The sequence below is a fragment of the Lactuca virosa genome, chromosome 9, assembly GCF_052849685.1.
Source record: "Lactuca virosa cultivar CGN04683 chromosome 9, Lactuca_virosa_CGN04683_v6, whole genome shotgun sequence".
Taxonomy (NCBI): Eukaryota; Viridiplantae; Streptophyta; class Magnoliopsida; order Asterales; family Asteraceae; genus Lactuca; species Lactuca virosa.
The window spans coordinates 20,113,311-20,126,950 of NC_136434.1; the positions used below are offsets into that span (position 1 = coordinate 20,113,311).

At 33.8% G+C, this 13,640-nt stretch overlaps 2 protein-coding genes across 4 annotated transcripts; one reads left to right on the forward strand and one right to left on the reverse strand.

Annotated features, from left to right (window-relative positions):
• The first annotated feature begins 2,228 nt into the window (after positions 1-2,228).
• On the forward strand, positions 2,229-8,218 carry LOC145137125 (protein ROOT HAIR DEFECTIVE 3-like). 2 transcript variants are annotated; one of them, XM_079071261.1, is made up of 23 exons: positions 2,229-2,450; positions 3,082-3,231; positions 3,336-3,402; positions 3,481-3,583; positions 3,749-3,819; positions 3,912-3,975; positions 4,058-4,123; positions 4,310-4,357; positions 4,439-4,501; positions 4,607-4,663; positions 4,767-4,925; positions 5,030-5,098; positions 5,178-5,269; positions 5,450-5,528; positions 5,620-5,785; positions 5,875-5,999; positions 6,109-6,371; positions 6,460-6,556; positions 6,634-6,789; positions 6,872-6,980; positions 7,056-7,146; positions 7,238-7,334; positions 7,656-8,218. In XM_079071261.1, exons 1-23 carry the CDS (start codon positions 2,447-2,449, stop codon positions 7,773-7,775), a joined length of 2,316 nt encoding a protein of 771 aa, XP_078927387.1. In that variant the 5' UTR covers positions 2,229-2,446; the 3' UTR covers positions 7,776-8,218. The 2 variants fall into 2 exon arrangements, with proteins under 2 accessions (XP_078927387.1, XP_078927388.1); XM_079071262.1 differs by lacking the exon at positions 2,229-2,450 and having other exon boundaries at positions 3,117-3,231; positions 3,313-3,402.
• A 678-nt stretch (positions 8,219-8,896) lies between these two features.
• On the reverse strand, positions 8,897-11,737 carry LOC145137985 (syntaxin-81-like). Of its 2 annotated transcripts, none has more exons than XM_079072130.1 (8): positions 11,551-11,737; positions 10,564-10,665; positions 10,376-10,459; positions 10,176-10,280; positions 9,803-9,946; positions 9,488-9,730; positions 9,216-9,347; positions 8,897-9,071 (listed from the first exon to the last, which is right to left on the reverse strand). In XM_079072130.1, the coding sequence occupies exons 2-8, from the start codon at positions 10,639-10,641 to the stop codon at positions 8,925-8,927; spliced, it is 933 nt and encodes a 310-aa protein (XP_078928256.1). In that variant the 5' UTR covers positions 10,642-10,665; positions 11,551-11,737; the 3' UTR covers positions 8,897-8,924. The 2 variants fall into 2 exon arrangements, with proteins under 2 accessions (XP_078928256.1, XP_078928255.1); XM_079072129.1 differs by having other exon boundaries at positions 11,534-11,737.
• Positions 11,738-13,640: the final 1,903 nt, after the last annotated feature.

Sequence of the window (13,640 nt, forward strand, 5' to 3'; positions counted from 1 at the left end):
TAGATATAATGTGTAGGTACAAGCAGTAAGGGGAAAGAAGTATCTTTGAAGACCTATTTTGTATCTTTAGATGTATTATGTAATAATATATGGCGAGGGACATACATACTACATACATCTACTCGATTTTGTCTTAGAAGTGTAAAAAATTAAATTCGTCACAAAGTCTGATAAGTGTAAATTTCAATGTAAATTCGTCGGTAAAACCATTTATTGACGGATTTTGTGATAGAAACTACCGTCGTAAATGAGTATTTTCCTAGTAATGCAACTCTTAAAAATTTTATGCAATTCCTTTTTTTTGGTCCTGCTATATCTTGTGGGATGTCCATAAAATATGACAGGTATGATAGAACTTGGATATTTTTCTGTTAATACGAACATGCCAGGGCCGTCCTTACATAGATTGAAACTAAGCCCTTGCCTAGGGCCCCCAATTCTAAGGGGCCCCATTTAACCCAAATATTAGGTGATTGTCGATTCAGATTCTCCATTCGTGTACATCAGCAGAAGTAGAACCGTAGAAACCGTTCTCGGCATAAATTGAATGCGACTGTGGAAACAATTCTTCATTCGTGCACATCAGCAGAAGTAGAACCGTAGAAACCATTCTTCATTCTCCTAAGAACCGCATAAACCACTACCAGTCTGATTCTATCGATTTTTGATTGTTCAACAATCGAAAAAAAGAGGTTAGCTCCATTGTTTATTCCTCTTTTTGAAAGACTGTCAAGTGTCAAGAACTCAACTGATTTGGTGATTCTTGAATCCTGATTCTGATCGAGTTCGGTTTTAAGTCACTCTTGAAGGATTTTTATTTTTCTTACTTACGATTTCTCCCTTGCCATCCTGTTGAAATTGGGATTGCACAATTTGAACCTCTGTAGCTTGTTTTGTTGAAATGATCTTTAGTTTAACATTTAATGCTCTGAACTTGAAAACTAATTGTTAGATGTTCCTTTTAAAGTATGAAATTGGTTGATTAAAACACAAATAAAGAATTGCCTTTGAATTTTTTTGTTACCTATGTAGGTGAAACCAATGTTTTAAAAACCGGTTTGAACCGGTCGGTCGAACCGGGAATCGGGGCAGGGAGCGGTTCAACTATCACCAGTTTTATGTCTATTTTTGAACCGGATCGAACCGGCCGGTTTTTACAAAAATTCGGTTGAATCGGTTCAATTAAACTGGTTGAACCGGTTAAATTGAATAATAACAAATGGAATTGAAACCTTTACATAATAAACTTTGGTAGTTTTTTCACATTTATTAAAAATTTTCTGAATAAAAGCACATGATAAATGTTATGAAGTTTTTTGATACGTTTATATTCATCTACGACTTTATTTTCTTTTTTAATGCACGTGGATTGATGTAAAACTTATGGTTATGAGTTATTTTAATGTATTTAGATTGATCTACAACTTGTTTTAATGTGTATTTTAATGTTTGAACTTGTGGACATTAAAATCTTGATTTGTGAATGTATGTATGTGTAGGAAAATACAAAAAAAGATGAAAATTATAGAAACCGGTTTACTCAGCGGTCGAACCGGTTAAACCGGAAACCGGTCACCATACCGGTTCAACTAAAAAACCGGTTTTTAAAACATTGGGTGAAACAACTTATATATAGGTGTTGTGTTTAGGTTATAGAAAGAGGTCCAATTTCTATTATGCTTTCTTTAATGATATTATTGGATTTTGAAGTTAGTAATTTAAGGGTTTGTTTGTTTGTTTTGTTTTTTTTTTTAAATGTTTGTTCTAATGTAGCCAAAACACTTCATTTATGTGGACACTGTAGGATCTTGACAAGGCTGAATTCTGAAAAAGTGAAAATGTATGTTCTTCTTCGGTTCTTCCTCTAATTCTCTATTTCTCCATAACTGATAACTGTCAATTACTGATTATCTATGATTGTGAATCTATGTCTTGTGATAATCTGATAATCTATGATAAATTTTATTATTTTAATGAAGTTAAATCTGTTTGATGTAGAAATCTGTTTAATTTTCTGCACATTAAGTATAGTAAAAGCTAAAGGGCCCTAAAGTTTTGGTTGGTTTCCTAAACTGGTTGAGCCGCCGTTAAAGTGTTTCAAATGACATTTTGAGGTTTATAAAAAAAAATTACAATTTTAAAAATAAAAATAAGAAAAAGAAGAGTAAATGCAAACGCACTAGGGTAGTTATATTAAATCAATTCAATACTTACCGACCTTTGAAATTTAAAAAAGTTTTTCTCCTTTGATTTCTAAACATTCTAGTCCATGGTCGGGACAATCTATTCCCCGCTCCAAGCTTTTACGAGCACAATCCAATCCAAAAGGTCTTAATGTCTAATTCATACCCATTTTTTCAATCTCACTCATCATCGAATCACGGTTTCAACGAAAACGATTTCTGATCCTCCAACAATCGCCTGATTCAATACCAGAGACTCTCCGATGGGTAATGCCGTTTAATTTCCAGCTTATTTAAATATACTATTCCAAATTTGATGCGTGTTATAATGATTAGAAAACGGAATGTTGTTAATTGTCGACAATTTTGAAATTCGAATGCTTATAGCGATGTCAATTGTTTTCTTTTCATCGTGTAATTACAAATTGATCTTGTGTTAAGTCTTCTTCTTAAGCCATAACATGCATGTAACGTTGAATCATGAAATACAGAAGCGTCTTACTTCTGTTTAGATATTTGATCGACTGGAATGATCACATTTCAGGACTAGGTAATTTTTTAATTGATGTCCCATGGGAGGTTTTGTTCCGTTTGTTCCTTTGTAATAATCGTAAGCAATAAGAGTCGGAATTTAAGCAACATGTAAAATAAAGAAAGATCATTCTTCCCTAAAAGTTGGTATAAATCTGATAATTAATACCAAAACTTATTCACGCTATGATTAAATATTGATCAAGTATGATAGGTTTCGAGTTATGTTGTCATTGATTATATAGAACTCTGGTAACGGTTGAATTGTTTGTAATCACATTTGGTATTTTAGATGATATGAAAATTCTGCTATTCCAAAGTAGCGAAATGCTTATCATGCTATATTTGTACATTTTGTCCTTCTCAGTGGATGCTGCAGCATGTTGCTCCACCCATCTCATTGATGGAGATGGTAGTTTTAACGCAACAGGACTTGACAAGTTCATGAAGGAAGTAAAACTCGGCGAATGTGGTCTTTCTTATGCGGTTGTCTCTATCATGGGCCCACAAAGTAGCGGTATAGATACCTTTTTTCAAGTGTAAAAGTCGCATTAGACAATCCATTTCAGTTGATGCAAGTTCCATCTGATGATTTCAGTGATGCTTATGTGTTTGGGACAGGGAAGAGTACACTTCTAAACCATCTATTTCATACCAACTTCAGGGAAATGGATGCATTCAAGGGAAGGCAAGTATCTATTTTGTTCATTACTTCTCTTTTATCTGTCACCAGTTTAACAAAATGACTGCATTGCCCTCCTATCAGGTCTCAAACCACCAAAGGTATTTGGATGGCTCACTGTGCTGGCATTGAACCTTGCACTATTGTAATGGATCTTGAGGGCACTGATGGAAGGGAAAGAGGAGAGGTTGTATTCTGATTTCTGAATCCTTGTTTTTTATGATTCCAGGTTTATAGTTCCTTTTAGTTGTTCACAGTTTTAAGCTTTTGAATGCAGTTTACTGTTTTATTCACTTTGGTGAAGTGTACCTTTTTCATTGCTTGCAGCTTAGTAAACTTTTGCATGTTTCAGGATGATACTGCGTTTGAAAAACAGAGTGCACTTTTTGCTCTTGCTGTTTCAGACATAGTGCTTATAAACATGTAAATGTTTCAATCTCTCTGACATACAATTTCACAAGGATTTAACAAGTTTTATAATCTATATTGCCTTCCTCTTTAAAAATATGTGTTAGGTGGTGCCATGATATTGGTCGTGAGCATGCTGCAAATAAGCCTCTGCTGAAAACTGTATTCCAGGTATGCCATTTATAGATTTTTCTTTAGTTGTTCTCATCATTGTTAACACACAACAATTTAACTTCCTATTTCCCCTTTTCAGGTCATGATGCGGTTATTTAGTCCCCGAAAAACAACTTTAATTTTTGTTATACGTGATAAAACAAGAGTAAGTGTGGTTTATCTATCTATCTATCTTACACACTGCTGTTCTAGAACGTTCAATATATATATATATATATATATATATATATATATATATATATATATATATATATACGAGTTCATTATCTGATAATTCAGTTGGTAACATCCTGATGCTTATTTGATATTTTTTCCTTTTTGTTTTCATTAGACGCCTCTGGAAAATTTAGAGCCTGTCTTAAGAGAAGATATCCAGAAGGTAAACTTTGTTAAACTTATTTTTATTTGTACTAATACTCTTTTACCAAAGAATAAAAGTCTAAAATGTTCTTGATGATAGATATGGGATTCTGTTCCCAAGCCAGAAGCTCACAAAGAAACACCACTGAGTACATTTTTCAATGTAAGATACAGAACATATTACTCTTTGTTTACTTTTAACAAAAACTATTTCTCACAAGTGTCTAATTATATTAATTATTGTATTTCTTACTGATGACTTGACCAGATTCAAGTTGTTGCTCTTTCTAGTTTTGAAGAGAAGGAAGAACAATTCAAAGAGCAGGTAGAAGAAAAAGTTTTATGTATGATGTCTTATGTGGGACACATGACACATGGATACCTTAAATAACATATCATTATTATTTACTTTTTATATATTATGCAAGGTTGCAAATTTGAGGCAAAGATTCTACCATTCTATTGCACCTGGAGGGCTTGCTGGTGATAGGCAGGGAGTTGTTCCTGCTTCAGGTTTTTCCTTTAGTGCAGAACAGATATGGAAAGTTATCAAGGAGAACCGGGACCTTGACCTTCCTGCTCACAAGGTAAATGTAGTTTTAAAAATTCACTCCTTTTGATTATTATTTTAATGATATTCTGTGTTTTTACTGTGTGTGTGTGTGTGTGATGTCTTTTGATGCTTCTGTAGGTGATGGTGGCTACTGTGCGTTGTGAAGAAATTGCTAATGAGAAATACGCTGCCTTTGTTGCAAACAAGGTTCATTGTTTTCATGTTTCATTAGTTGATGTTTTCCTTGAGATATTTAAACTAATTGTTTTTAAAATATTACATACAGGACTGGTGCGAATTAGAGAATACTGTGAAGTCTGAATTGGTGCCGGACTTAGGGAAGAGGTTTAGTGCAATGCTTCAAACTTGTTTTTCAGGGTATGCACATAAATACTTAGCTTATGTTCATGCATATATACTTGTTTTAAAGAAATGATTATGCACATATGTACTTGTTCTTGTTATTCATGTGCATATAACTAACTGTATATTGCATTACAAATTCAAGCGAATTTGTTGGCATCATGTTTTTATTTTTAGTATAAATTCCTTTTGCAGATATGATGATGAGACTACATTTTTTGAAGAAGGAGTTAGGACTTGTAAGAGAAAGCAAATGGAAGAGAAGTTGTTGCAAGTAATGTTATGCTATATTCAATTGGGATTGTGGTAAAATATAATTTATATAACTTAATTCCCTCATTACTCATTACTTGTTTCTTTTTTAGCTTGTTCAACCATCCTACCACGCAACATTGGGACATATAAAATCTGAAACACTTGAAAAATTCAATAAAGCATTTGAAAGCGCTTTGAGTGAAGGACAAGGGTTTGCAGTGGCTGCTCGTGATTGCAAAACATCAACCATGAAACTATTTGATCATCAGTCTGAAGGTAATAATAATATCTTCATATATATAACTATTATAATAATAAATAATAATTATCAATATGCACATAAAAAAATTGTCTTGAATGTATAGGTGCCATCATCAAACAAGCTGACTGGGACACATCTAAAGTAAGGGAAAAGTGTTCAAACGAAATCGATGCACAAATAGCTGATGTTCGTAATACAAAGTTAACCGATCTTTCTACACTATATGAGGTAATAAAGTTTTGATATATATATATATATATATATATATATATATATATATATATATATATATATATTGTAGATACTCAAGTTGATTATATGTATTTTTTTTGTGCAGTCAAAACTGAAGGAAGCATTATATGGACCAGTGGAAGCTCTTCTACAAGCAACTAATGATGACACTTGGCCTGCAATAAGAAAACTTTATAAACGTGAGACTCAAACAGCTGTCACCGAGTGTTCTGCTGCACTTTGTGGCTATGAAATGAAAGAAGACTCCAAAAAAGAATTCCTTTCGAAATTGGAAAATCATGCTAGAGATATAGTTGAAAAGAAAGCCAAAGAAGAAGCTGGCAGAGTTTTATCTCTCATGAAAGAGAGGTACTGACACTGTGCATTTCTACTTTTTATTTGAAACTATATATTTTTACTGTACATATAATTAATTATCTTAAAAAAACATATACAGGTTTGTAAGCATATTTAATCATGATAGCGATCAAATGCCTCGAGTTTGGACTGGAAAGGAAGATATTCGTGCAATTACTAAAACAGCTCGTGCTTCTGTAAGAATCTTAATTAATATTAAAAAAATAATAATTGATGGTTGTAGATTTTAACATGTGATGTGTTCTTATTTCAGTCTTTAAGGTTGCTATCTGTGTTGGCTGTAATTCGTTTGGATGGAGATGCTGATAAAATTGCAGATATACTAGTCCTTACTCTATTGGATCCAACAAAAGTTGCTGTTAAAAGCTCCACAACAAACGATCCATTGGCCTCAAGCACATGGGAAAAAGTAATGTATTTTTATTCTATTAATTAGTATGATTATTTTGTTAGATATTTTAGTTTGGTGATTTATCTGCTCTTACACCTAGATCCCAGCATCGAGGACGTTGATTACTCCTGTTCAGTGCAAATCTTTGTGGTGTCAATTTCAGAGAGAGACAGAGTATACTGTAACTCAAGCTATTTCTTCACAGGCATGTTATCTTCCTAATGTTAATATTATCTCTGGGATTATTTAGCAATTGCATCTTATGATTTTCGTTTTTCAGGAAGCTAACAAGCGAAGCAGCAACTGGTTACCACCTCCATGGGCTATTGCTGCTTTGTTCGTCCTGGGATTCAATGAATTCATCACTCTTTTGAGGTTCTTTTTTTGTATTTTATTTTTCATAAAGTCTCAATATCTGTTCATTTGATTACCTCAGTACCAACCTTTGTCCTATTTTATTTTCCAGGAACCCGTTGTATCTAGTAATGATTTTCATCAGCTATTTGCTTCTGAAAGCTTTGTGGGTTCAATTAGACATAGGTGCTGAATTCCGACATGGCTTTGTAAGTGTTAATGCCAAGATTAAGAAAGAACAGGTTGTACTGTAGTTGCAATCTTTGTCCCTCCGAAAAAGGTGGAAACCAGAGACTCGATGACCTTTATGCGGATGCAAAGGGCATTTACGTTTTTTGCGAGCGAGTCTCATGTCCATTTTGGATGAGACAAAAGATGCAATTTTTGTCCCACGTCACATCAATCTCGTAGTTCATTATTGCATGCCAAACGTACTAGCATGTGTTATGTGATGTTCATGTTTGTATGGTAATTAAGAAAAGAAGTTGCAATTAATATTTGATGGGTTTTGTTTAATCTGGTGTTACCAGCTTACAGGAATTCTGTCGATTTCCACCAAGTTTGTTCCCACCATCTTCAATCTTATGAGAAAACTGTCGGAACAAGGACAAAGGCCCACCGAACTCCAAAACCGTCCACACAGCTCCTAACTAATATCGAGGACGACGACTTTCCATATAATAACACTCGCATCGCATTTGATCTCTATAAAGCTAGTAATTTAAGTAAACGGAACCTAATTGATGAGGCCCTATGGACATGTCACACGTGGTGAACGTGAATCAGTTCCATACATATTTGTGCGTGCCGATTTAACTGGTCAACTTTGTGAATACGATTCATATTGGGTTTTGAAGAATCCTAGCTACACCCGAACAGTACCATATTCTATTAATTAGGCGATTCTACTTACTTGCTTTACAACTTCCTTTTAATGGTTTTCTCTTGTAACAAAGCCATATTTCTTGTGTATTTTAGTGTATGGAACATGTATCCATCGTGATGCCAAGGTAAATATGTTCTTTCGACGACCCGATTGTTAAACAAGACAATTGTTTGATCTGTGCTTGACGTTCATTGGACTAAGACTAAAGTTGTAATATTTTGTCTCACGAAAAAAGATGGAACATTGATCTCGAAAATTGGTATTTTCGCAAAAAAATAAAAAACATATATAAATAAATCATAAATTTGGATAACCCAAGTATGTCTTTTGAATACTGAAATATGATGTCAATGACTACTGAAAAAGCAATTTTATACATTATTTTATTTTATAGATGATTGAAGTTGAAAGTGATAATTTGATCTTATATCCTTACATTTTTTGGTCATTTTAATGATTAGCTCATTAAAACAGTATTCGACTTAACTAGCAGTCGTGGATTCAAATTCACAATACAACATATGTATATTTCATTTCATTTGACATGGTAGTGAACACATTAGAAGATCTAATATGTTATTTTCCTCCAATGTTTTGATTATTTGAGTTTGACACTATGCATTTTGTAAGACACATAATTATAATAAAACCAATAGGACATCATAGTTGCACTTGCACGGAGTAACAACATAACAACACTGTCCCTTTTTGCCCACCTTCCCCATTAAAATATAATTTACATGATTCATGAATGCCACTGAAATATAACTTGTAACGGAATAAAATGCCAACATAACATCCATAACTAAAACCAAGCAACTCATTTTTCTCTTTTGAAATTGCAAAAACAAATAACCCTTTATAAAAGAAGAAAAACATAATCCCTAAGTTAAATGATGTGTTGATTTAAGTATTAATCATTATACAAGTCAACAAAAAGAAAAGCAATAGTAAAAGCAGCTACGAAAAGCAAGAGAAAAACTTTGCAACTTTTGTTCCTCTGTATGGCTTGAGTTAGTTCCTTGTTACCCATCTCAACATTCTTTGTTGCTTCAACCGCCTATAAATAAATAAATAAATCAGATACTACCAATAAGGAATTGCAAGTGCATTGATATTATCGTGTGTATATATATATATATATATATATATATATATATTGCCTATATTGGTACAAAGAGTAAAGTACAATGCTATTTCTGACCTGATCATACAAATACTCAATTTGTTGAGCCTGTTGCAAGACATGTGTTGACATTAGATGATTCAATGCTGACATCTCTACCATCTTTGTTTCAGCGTCACGTGCAGCATCAAGAAAACTTGATAACTCCACCTATAAGGGTAGTATAGTCATTTTGCATAGTTTAACAATACGCACAAATATGGTTACACAAAAGGTAAAAAGTTGAAGTTAGGGACCAAATCCGTAATTTTGATAAGCACGGGGACTAAATATGTAGTTTACAACAATACCTGAAGAGCACGCGTTTCATCATCTAAAACTTGCTGTTGAACTTTCATGGGGGGTTCAGTTGTAATTTCACCTGGGTCACTCATCTCTGATGAAATTGTTGGTTCAGTTTTTTCAGGTGGGGCCCGCTTTGGTTTTGGTTTTCTTCTAGGCATAGCTTGATTAATAGCTTCTTGAAAGCGTACACCTCTCAGTTGATCAAATTGTGATGTCAATGAATGTAGACTTTCACTTAAAATCAAAACCTGTAATTCAAATAAATAAATAAATAAATAAACATAAAAAAAATCATAATAATCAAGAAAATTTTTACGTACAACTCCATGTTTGTGTGCGATAGTATCAGCATTAGCATCGTCACCCCTAGTTCCAGACCATCCTTTTGCATTTGCTTCTTCATCAGTTATGCTGGTTTTGAGGATGTCAATCTGTTCTTTACAAGCTTTTACAAAAACACAAACCTGTAAATAAGTTATGTATTTTAAAACTTTAGTAAATTACATATTGGTCCCCAGGTTTAGCTGAAATTTTCAATTTTGGTCCCAAAAAGCTCACTTTTGCAAAAGTGGTCCTTATTTTTGAAGTTTCCTAAAGATTTTGGTTCAAGTGCGTCTAAGTTAACAAACTAGCTGTTAACCTTTTAAGAATGACCATTGTGCCCTTGGATCAAATATATTTTTAGAGCCTTACTTCGTGTTCAATGCTGTCTCTGTCCTCTTCTGTGGTACGATGAGGATCTACATAATCCTTTCTGTGCTTTATCAAGAACTGTTCTAGAGTCCCAATGCTTTCTAGCTGAAAAAAAAATAAGGAATATACAATATTTTTAATATTTAGGATAACTATACAAGAAACAGTATGTTTGTATATGGTAGTAAAGATTTGTGTACTGTTTTGAATGCAGCTTTGATGAAATGTGATCTTTCATGGGGTTTGTGCAAGATGAAAGATGCCATTAGAGCTGCCCTTTTGGCCTGTTGATGGTAATTACACATCAGAAAATCATTAGAGGAAATAATGGTGAAATAGGATAAAGATTGGTCAAACATGGTCAATACAGCAATTAATGAGAACAAACCTCCTTAAATCCCAAAGATAAAGCTCCCCTGTTGACAGCATCTTTGAAGTCTTCAGTTCGGTCTCTGATCTTAGCCATGCCTTAACATCCACTAGAACTCACCTTTTACAAACAACAAAAAATAATAAATATATTAAATAAATAAATAAATCTTCATATAAAAGGAATAGTGTTGAAACGTAAAATTAAAGTACCAACAGCGCAATATTTGATGTCATGTATATATTTGACAAGTATGCTCCATTCTTGAGGTATCTAAATTATATAAATTATGAATTATGACCAAAGAAACTCACTGTTTTATTAAGAGATCAACTTTTTGTTCATAATGAGTTGCAGAAGAAGTTACTATGCAATCTCTTTATTGACTTGAACACAATGCAATTTCATTCTACTACAATTATGATGTTGACTTTAGGAACATGTTCAAAACCAAAAAAAAAGCACAACATTCAGCACTGCAGAAGTTAATTGCAAGCACAAGTTTAGGGACACTAGAAAAGGATGCCATGTACATAATGATCTAGCACATGCACAGCTGTGTATATAGCAAGCAAAGGCAACCATGTCACTTCTTTTCCCCACAAAAGGTCCAAACGTCACCAAATTTAACAATCATGGCCTCTTTGACCTTGCATTCAACCCAAATACAGAGCCCAAACCTCAGCAGAACTTGTTAGAAAATACGATTTCATTAACAAAATTCACAACTCCAGAAAGCACCGAAAAGCTAGAAACAAGAAACAAAAGAATAATGCATACAACGATTTCACACTGCAAGAATCAAACTATTGTTACTTCTCCTGGTAACTTTAGGAGCATTTAGTCTCGGTGGAAGACACGAAGCATAAGGGGAAAACGAAGAAAGATAATGTAGGGGTATGGATGGTCTTTTAGGGCACCCTTTGATCCAGAAAAAAAAAAGCAAGTTATATGGTACGTTTGCCAAGATGGGAAGAGAATCACTTACAAGCCATTCCCGATTACCTTGATCGCTGATGTGGGGAAAGAAGAGGACGGAACCGGTGGCTGTGGGGAAAGAAGAGGACGGAAACGATGGCTGCGGGGAAAGAGGACGGTGGCGCCGGTGACGGGGAAGGAAGGAAGAGGGTGGCGATGGAGGCTGGTGTGGGAGGCGAGGGCGGTGGGTGGAAATTGTTTGCTAGTGAATGGTTTATGTATGAATGATTCAGAGGCTAAAGTTTTCCCTCTCAACGATTAAGAGACAAATTAGAAAATATTACATAAATGGTCCTTGAAGTTTACCAAAGGTCACAATGCCAGTCTTTGTTAACTTCTGATCCTTGTAGTTTTTAAAATTGACATGATTGGACCCTGAGCAATGAGCAACATCAAATGACTTTCTTGCGTTTTTAATTTCTCTCCATCTTTTTTATATAACTACAACATTTTAATTAAAAAGAAAAGAAAATAATTCTCCTTACCCTTACCCCACCCCCCCCCCACACACACACATCTCTCTCTCTCTCTCTCTCTCTCTCTCTCTCTCTATATATATATATATATATATATATATATATATATATATATATATATATATATATATATATATAAACTTTGATCCGTCTTCAATAACTTTCACATGAGAAATCGTCGTCATCGCAAAACTAACAAGTATGAAATCTCTGCTTTAACTCCAACGAACTATGTGCGTGCATTTTAGTTTGTGATTCCGTTTGTATGTTGAATGTTATTGACTCTGATTTGCAGTGAAGTAAGAGAAATATCGACAGTACCAAGAGCCTAATAATATCTACAATCTCAACTCATACAAACACTCTGTAATCATCGTTACTTAAATTTTCCATTCACGATTTCAGTGCTAGGGTTTGCGCTTACTAGTATCTCCATGATTTTAAATTTGATTATTTTGATAAAAAGTAATTTATAAACAAGCATTGATGGTCTTGTTGAGATCACATGCGTAAAATACAAGAGATCACAGACGTAAAATATAATAGATCAAAGTTCTAACCTAGTATAAAAATATGTAAAAAAAGAAAAAATAATAACTTGTAAATGGTTATCGGTTCTTTATAGATTTTTTTTGAACAACCGAATTTCATTAAAGACTAGCAAGGGGCTAGAAAACACAAAACATTACGAAGAATTAGTAAGAGTTTTGGATCCGATTAGTCCAAAACGCATTCACTTTATTGATTCTATTAACATACCACATAAAAAAAATACAGGATACTATCAAACAAAACTATATGCAAAGTAGGCTTATCTCTAAAGACCATCTCATTCCGAAACCTCCGGATCACCCAAATAACGACACCAATGATAGCCTCTAAAGCAAACTTTTTATCTAATCTCAAATTAAACTAATCAATCTACTCAAACACATCAAAAAGTTTCTATCTTTCAAGAGAAATAACATTAATCCACATGAACACCTTTCTCCAAAGAGCAGCCGAGACCTTACAAAACCAAAACAAATGATGAAATTCTTCTGGTTTGTTCGAGTATAAGGGAGGAGGGAGTCGTTCCCTCACAACCCACCGAACCCAATGAACCCACTGCCACATCAGCTTTTCTCTTTGATTTTTCTTCATCTTTCCCAACCCACAACACACGGAAATCCTATCTTTCTCAACCCACTCAATTAAAAAAAAAATACAAAATAATCAAGGTAAAATCTTAATTAGCAATAGAGTTATCTTCGGTACCACTCCCTCTTTAGCCGGTTGTTTAACTGGTTTCACGAACCCACTTCATCCTCTATCTCTACTTTCTCTCTCTCATTTTCTCTTGTACCATGTGTTTTAAGATTTGTACCTTAGTTGTTTAGTGTTTTTTTTAATTGAGTGAGTTGAAAAATATAAGATTTCCGTATGTTGTGGGATGAGAAAGATGAAGAAAAATCAAAGAGAAAAGTTGATGTAGCAGTGGGTTCATTGGGTTCGGTTGGGATGGAACGATTCCCTCCTCCCTAAGGGGCAAAACAAGAACCCCGGCTCAACCCCTTTGCGACAAAGATTCCATCTATTTGTTACTATAATCGAATATAAAATTATAAATAAATTCCCATTAAATAGTAAAAGTAAAATATA

Coding starts and splice junctions, on each gene's coding strand:
- LOC145137985 (XM_079072130.1), bottom strand. CDS start 10,641: ATGGCTAAGATCAGAGACCGAACTGAAGACTTCAAAGATGCTGTCAAC. Junction 10,281..10,375: donor TCAAAGCTGCATTCAAAACA/GTACACAAATCT, acceptor TTTTTTTTTCAG/CTAGAAAGCATTGGGACTCT. Junction 9,731..9,802: donor TCGCACACAAACATGGAGTT/GTACGTAAAAAT, acceptor TTTGAATTACAG/GTTTTGATTTTAAGTGAAAG.
- LOC145137125 (XM_079071261.1), top strand. Junction 3,403..3,480: donor ATGGATGCATTCAAGGGAAG/GCAAGTATCTAT, acceptor CCCTCCTATCAG/GTCTCAAACCACCAAAGGTA. Junction 5,786..5,874: donor ATTTGATCATCAGTCTGAAG/GTAATAATAATA, acceptor TTGAATGTATAG/GTGCCATCATCAAACAAGCT.